Source organism: Dasypus novemcinctus, chromosome 2 (genome assembly GCF_030445035.2).
Source record: "Dasypus novemcinctus isolate mDasNov1 chromosome 2, mDasNov1.1.hap2, whole genome shotgun sequence".
Lineage (NCBI taxonomy): Eukaryota > Metazoa > Chordata > Mammalia > Cingulata > Dasypodidae > Dasypus > Dasypus novemcinctus.
The window spans coordinates 191,366,155-191,373,579 of NC_080674.1; the positions used below are offsets into that span (position 1 = coordinate 191,366,155).

Below are 7,425 nucleotides of genomic sequence, written 5' to 3' on the forward strand. Positions count from 1 at the left end.
TCCTTTTACTTCCTTTTTCCTGGATCTTTCTCTTATCCCTCTTCCTGATGATGCTCTAGCAACATATTTACACAAGAGTCTAGTCTACACTCTGTACATTATGCCCCAAATTGACCTGTGGCATCTCCAGAAGTCATCCAAGAATTTGCTTGAAGAATAAAAGATGGTGTCCAGAGAGTGGCCAGGGGGCCTGGCTACTGTCCCCATATGAACTTGCTGGCCAGAACCAGTCCCATAGGGGATAGGTGGGCTGCTCCAAGCACAGGGCAGATCCTTCGCTCTCAGGCTGGCTGGACCCAGGGGAGCAGTTGGGAAGTTCAGCTCCTGCATATGCCCACATCAGGCAAGCCACTGGTAGTCCCCCATTCTATGATCATTTGTCCTAAAAATGCTTCTGACTCGGACTATAGTTGTTATTTAATGGACTATTAAACCAGAAGAAAGAGGGTTTCCTCCTGTCGTGGGGTTAGCTGGGGACCAGGGGAACCCACTAATCTCTGTAACTGAAACAAGAAGAACTTTGCTGATGTTAATTTATGGTGTTGATATTCTTTTTTTAATTGATGTGATTTTTTAAATTTTTATGTATTTTTAATATATTTTTATTACAGAAGTTGTGAACTTACAAAATAGTCATGCACATGTATAGAAGTCCCATACAACATGCCACACTGTGGTAGAAACATTTGTTATAAATTATGAGATAATGTCACCAGACTATTACCACTAATTATGGTTCTAAAGTACATTTGGCACACTTTTTCCATACCCCATCCCCCATTATCAACATGGCACATCTTTGGCATTGATACAAGAATACTATAGTATTTCTGTTAACCACAGGCAATAGATCACTCCAGTTGTATTTTTCCCATGCTTCTCCACATTCCCACCACCCTGCAATAGTGATGTACATCTGCTCTAGCTCACAGAGGACACTCTTGCATCTGTACCATCAACCACAATTCTCATCCACCTCTGGGTTGACTATATTATTCAGTCCCTAGATTATTCTCTAGCTTTCTTTCAATTGATATTTACATCCCTAGACTACCCTTTCCAGCCACATGCCCATTTATAAACTAGCTGCTACTCAGTGTAATGTGTTACCATCAACTCTATCCATTTCCTAGGGTGATAATATTCTTTTGTGCTCACACCCTGACCACAGGTCAAAATGTTTGAACTGGGGACTGATGTGCAGAGACTTGGCCTGAGTAACCGCCATGTCCTTTCACAGTCCCTCCTTACCCATGGATGCTCAGCAGCTTTCAGCTGGTATCCTGGCAGCCTGGTGGAGCACCTCTTACTTCTAGTGTGGTCCGTGGAGGAGCAGCGTTGGCCTCACCTAGGAGCTTGCTAGAACACAGATTCTTGCTCCTTGCCCTAAGTCTGTTGAATCAGAGTCTGCATTTTGGAAAGACCCCAAGTAATTTCCATGTGTATTAGTATCTGAGAAGTGTTGCTGCAGCAAACTCAGGACTTCAAGTTCCAGTAGTTGTGTAGTTTAGAGGGCAGTCTCAAAGTTTTATGAGACTCAGTATTCTTATTTGTAAATTGGGTCCATATGTCCTCGTCAAAGAGTGAAAAGGCATGTAATTAAAGGCCAGTATACTTGGAAGTTAAGCATGGACTTTGGAATCAGACCTTATTTAAATCCAATCTCTATCTCTTATATGCTACGGGACCTTGGTTAAGTTATCTACTGCCTCTAAGCCTTAGTTTTCCACATCTGTAAATGGGAGTAATAATATTTGCATGCCTCCTAGGGTTGTTGTGCAGTACAGTTAGTGAATATAAAGTGTGTGATATGTGGTAAGAGCTGTAAGTGTAGCTGTGATGATGACGCTGATAATTATGAAATCCCTACTATCCCACCTGGCTTCTAGTAGGTGCTTAATAAAATATCAGTTTCTTTCCCTCATACCTACTGCCCAATCTTTAATCAGATGCACACAGGAATCACTTGCCACAGTGATTCCTGAGGTAAGAATGCATACTTTTGAGATGGGCAACACAAATTAGGACATATATACTGACACAATATTTATTCATGACTTTGGATTTATTGAGATGAAGAATCACATAAATATATAACATTAAATACAAGTTCTTTATGAATTTTACTGGTCATATTTATGACAAGAACTAAATTCAATGACATCAAGACTTCTAGAAAATTCAAGATGTGTGGTCATCATGCTATGGAAATAATGACTTATATAATGCAACTTAGCACATGAATCCAGCTTCCATTTCTCCCATTTTCAAAATGTGATTTTGTCTCAGAGAAACCAAAGGAACACCTTCAAGACACCAGAATCCTAAGGTGGAAGTGAGATGAGTGTGTTAAAATACTGGTTTTTCTGTTAAGATCCAGCCCTGGTGGAACATGGCGAGGCCACAGTTAAGTCTCAGGGATTTGCTGGGTTGGGTTTTCAGGATCTGACTCTTTAAGCTTAATTTTGCTATAGTTATTGTTTATAGATTATTGTAGAAACAATCCTTGCCAGAGAGTTTTATTGGCATTAGCACTGGGAGGTCAAACGTGAGAATCTGATGAAGTTCTATACTTTGGGGTGAGCTTGGAACCACTCCCTAAGAACAAACAGCCCTCATTTCCATCTCAAACTTTGAAAGATTCTTAAAAATGCATATTTGACTGGAGCCTGCTTAAAAGAGGAGAATGTTGCTCACAGCTTGTGGTGGCAACACTCCAGGGCAGGAGTCCCTGGGTGCTGCCCCCTTCCGTGGCTGCTCTGACACTGAAACCACTCAGATTTTCTGTATGAGCTCTCGCTTCCCTCTGTGCTGTCTCTGGGCTCTTTCTAATGTCTCTCCCAGCAAGTTGCAACTGTGAGGAAACGTGGCCCCCTTATCTTGTCCTTTGGTTATTTGTCCCACTTTTCTTTTTCAGAGGGCCACTGCCAAGGTGACAAGTCAATGTTCTGTAGAATGGAAGTCTTATCTCGCTACTGCTCCATCCCAGGCTACAACAAGCTGTGCTGCAAGTCCTGCAACTTGCACAACAGCACCAGTGTGGATGACAGGACAGAGCCACCACCAGGGAAACAAAATGACATTGAAGAGCTCATGCCCACCCTCCCAGTGCCCACTCTAGTGATGGAGGTGCATCCTCCACCAGCTGTGCCCCTGGAGGTCCCTCTCAATGCCTCCAGCACCAATGCTACCCAGGATCACCCAGAAACCAATGCTGTGGATGTGCCCTACAAAATCGATGGCCTGGACAATGAAGTCCAGCCACCCAACCTAATCCCTCGACGACCGAGCCTGTTTGAAAAGACCAGAAACCAAAGAATCCAACAGCTCATAGATGAGATGCGGAAGAAAGAGATGCTCGGAAAGTTCTAATAAAATGGAAAGATAGCATTGATAGCATTTTATTTCTTGCCTATAGAGATATTCCATGGGATAGCACATCCTGTGTCATGGAGATAAAGCCAAAATTCCTGATTCCATAAGGTTTTGAGAACGCAAAGAGAGGGAATGACATCAAAAATGTGTGAGCAAGTGACAGCTAGGTTAGTACATGTGTCTCCCAACCCAAAATTGACCTAAATGTTGGGTTGCCATCTCCAAGAGGGTGGTTGGTGTAGGGCGTGGGTGGGAGAGGAACACAAGGGTTCTGCAATGTCCATGAGTGAGGGGAGAACGGGTGTGATAGTTCTGAGAGAGAAAATATTTATGTCAAGGTTCTGAGCAGTGGTTGGGAAATCTTCCTTTCCAGGATTCTTCCTACCAATCCCCAGACTAAGGCACAAGCCCTATGGGGATTCTTAGGAGAAATGGTGGTTTATTTAATAATTGACCAACATCCAAGATGAGCACAATGCAATGGAGGTTGTGAACCCAAATGCCTTCAAGGACCAGGCAGGTGACAAGGATGAGTATAGTGACCAATTGGGGACAATGACCAACAGGGTAGCCGCTTTCCTGTAGAGTTGATTGTCAGCTCCGACTGTTACTGCCATGTGCAGAAGTTAGCCCATAGTGCCAGAAGATCTGCTTTTCTGGAGGGGGGGAGAAGCCCCAAGTCTAGGTTTTCATGTAAAAAGTCTCAATTTTTAAAAGCCTCACCTCAAAATATTTTCGGGGAGTCTGTTGGGCTTGAGAGCCTCCAGATTGCAACATTGGATCTCCAGTCTTGGCCTGAAATGGCTTTCTTAACTAAAGACTTAGGATCATTTGGTGCTCACATGGTACCACATTTGAAAATCTCCATGAAATGTGAGCTGTGCAGACATCCCATTCTTCTCAGAAAAGTATGGGGGCATAAGGGTAAATCTAAACCATGAGCAATATTTCCTGCATTAGGAGAAGACATTGGGGAGCTCTCCCCAGACTCTCCCAGGGTCTCTCTCCCCTCCATTAACCCTGGCCTAAGTTGTTCCTTGGCAGGCTCTAGTAGAAGGGCCTCCAGGATTCTCCCCTGGCCAATCTAGCCTGAGACCCTGAGGTTCTCCCAGAGAGACTCCTCACCAAGTACATGAGAAGGATGAAGGATGGCAAGTCCAAGGCCCCATGAATCTCACCCCACCCCACTGCCCTACCAGAGGGGTTGGAGTGCTACCATCTTGGTGGCCAAGCCCCGGGATTCTGAGCTCCTGGGTTTTGTGGGCTCAGGTTTGCTCTTGAAAATCAGCTTGGCCTGCAGAGCATGGACTTTCCCTGTCCAGTATTCCACCTCCCCATTTCCACCTCCCTTCAGACTCCAAAGTTCTATAACCTAGCAGTAAATTGCAAGATTTGGCCTCCAATGGGAAGCATAGGGTGAGAGGTGGGGGAAGCTCAGTTTGTCTTCTTCTTTTGCTCTCTCCAAACAGGGTTTATCAAATTCTGTTTTCATCAGAATGGTGCTCTGTGAGCAAGATGTGCATTAGAAATAGGCAGAAGAGAATGGGGGTAGCTGGGACAAGGGTGGCTATTATTTATTTCTCACTACATCAATATTTTGTGAACATGCAGCTTAAACTTCCCTAAATTATAAGACCCAGCAATACATTAGCTCTCTAGCTGGGCCTAACCTGACACATAATTCTTAAGTTTTTCATGTCCAGGGAAGTTCTAGGGGCTCATAGATCTTAGATCTTAGAGCTCTTTCATCAGCAATGTCCCATTATATGGATGAGAACACTGAGGCTCAGGATAAAATCATAATAGCTACCTTATACTAAATTTTGAGGTGCTAAATATGTTTGTCTGAATCTGCGTGTATGTCTGGGTATGTCAATGTGTGTGGTCTAAGGAATGATACCTGGGGTTGATGCTTAACTTTCCAACTGGCGAATGCTTTGGGGTGCTAATTATGCCCCACCCCCCCACCTTGTACAACCTGTCTTCCTCCCCACTGCTACCACTTCCCACACATACCCATATACTCTCTGAGTGCCTCCAAGGAGATTGTCATCTTCTAAGAGCCAAACTGGCAAAAATACTTTTGAATATCTCATAGTATCACTTCTTATTTCACAAGATGTGATAAAAACCACTTTTGCAATCCTGTCTCTATAATTTGGAAACAGATCCCACCACTTTCCCTCATTTGTTGAACCCATGGCCTCTGGTGCTATTTACGAGCTCAAGGACTGGTCATTTCTTGGTTGGGAGTGTCTGAGAATGTGGAGGAAGTTCAGGGCTAATCCTAGCCAGATGGTATTATTCAATTTACCCAGCCTAGAAGCTGTGAGATGGGAATACTCCATACCCAGCTCCCAGCAAACCAGGGTCTCATGTCTTGGGGACTGGAAAATGTTGGGGAGATGCCCAAGGTGGGACATTCCCCTGGGCCCCTGTTGTCTTCTGGAAAGAGAAAGATGCCCTCTGGGAACTATTGGCCAACTTGGCAATGAGTCCACATGCTGTACTCCGTACCTTGCACCATATCTTCACAGAGTTCCTTAGAACTAGATGGTCCTCCGAGGTCATCTCTTGTCTAAGGAATGCAGTGTTCACCCAACCCTGAGAAACTGCCAAATCTCTGTTGAGCTTGGGACCAGTTGGAGAGCAGGCTTAAAAACAGTCCTGAGCGTCCGAAGTCAGCTTCTGCATCTGAGGTTTTCCTAGAGCCTGGGAGATGCAGACAGGTGTCTTTTGGCTGAGGTTTTGTAACACCAAGTTACAACTCAGAGGACCTCTCTCTCTCCACGGCAGTGGAAGATGAGCTGAGGTGCCTGAGACACACTTCTTCTTCATGGGGAGACGTGTGCTTGAATGGGGGGACCTGGCTCTGAATTACTCCTTTTGGCAAACCCATGGAATTCCATATATAAGCCTTTCATTTGTATTTTAAGTTTTTTTTCTGTTTGGTTTTGTTTTTGTTTTAGTCTATCGATGGTGCTCCATAGCAATGTCATTATGTACTCCTGTATGCAGGTGGCCGTCATACCAAATCATCACGGTGCTAAACTCAAATCACGGAATTTTATCTTACTGATAATGGCAATCATTACCTTTTTTTTCCTGTATAGTAAAATTTGACTGCTTAATTTTGTAATTTATTAAAGCCAAAATGCCTATGTTTTTGCAAATCATGCCTACGTTTGTTTGTTACCTTGACGTCATTCTGCCCCCCCAGAGCCAACTTGAACTTGGACAGAATGGATGCGTGTGTTGCCTTCAGAAGGCCAGGTGGTGTGCGGGGGGCAGCAAGAGGTACTGAGCCATGGCTGCAAAGGGCCAGAGGCACCCAGAAGCATGGTTGCCTTTCCCATGCTCTTCCTAGAGTCTGTGCTCCAAGTGACATGTTACCTGAGACCCCAACGAAACCTTTAGTTCAGGGAGGAGATGAAGACGCTCCAGACACCTCCTTCTCCCTGACCACAATCTCTTCTCTCCTGTAACTAGGGTTGCCAGAAAGAAATACAAGATGCTGCGTTGAATTAGAATTTCAGGGGCAAAAAACAAATCATTTTTTCATATAAAAATGGGGCATACTGGGTAGTGGCTGTGGCTGAAGTGACTGAGTGCCTGCTTCCCACATGGGAGGTCCTGGATTTGGTTCCTGGTGCCTCTCCTGAAAAAAAAAAACAAAAAACAAGCAAGCAAACAAACGAAAAACCAACTCAGGAGCCAGTGTGGCTCGGTGGTTGAGCACTGGCTTCCCATTTACAAGGTCCCAAATTCGATCCCTGGCCCCAATTTCTCAAAAAAAAAGTGTAAGGGGGCTTTCACACTACTGTTTCTCTGAAATTCAAATGTAGCTGGAAGTTGTTTTTCTCTAAATTTAAAAAAAATTAGTATTATATTCAGTATTTCACTTTTAAAGAAAACTTCATTCTCCCCAGCCTGCTTGGATAATAGCAGGTCTTAGTGGAGGAGGGGGATCAAAGAGCAGAGAAAAAGACTTCTTATATCCCTGGCCAGGCAGAAGGCAGACAAATATATATGAATGCTAGAGAAAGGGAA

The 7,425-nt window shown here is 44.1% G+C and overlaps 1 protein-coding gene across 1 annotated transcript in view; it reads left to right on the plus strand.

Moving 5' to 3' along the window:
* ADAMTS2 (ADAM metallopeptidase with thrombospondin type 1 motif 2) overlaps positions 1–6,548 on the plus strand; it is a 294,248-nt gene extending 287,700 nt beyond the window's left edge. The window contains exon 22 of the mRNA XM_058283377.2: positions 2,918–6,548. Coding sequence (XP_058139360.1) covers positions 2,918–3,372 — 455 coding nt within the window. The 3' untranslated portion in view covers positions 3,373–6,548. The remainder of the gene's footprint in view (positions 1–2,917) is intronic.
* Positions 6,549–7,425: the final 877 nt, after the last annotated feature.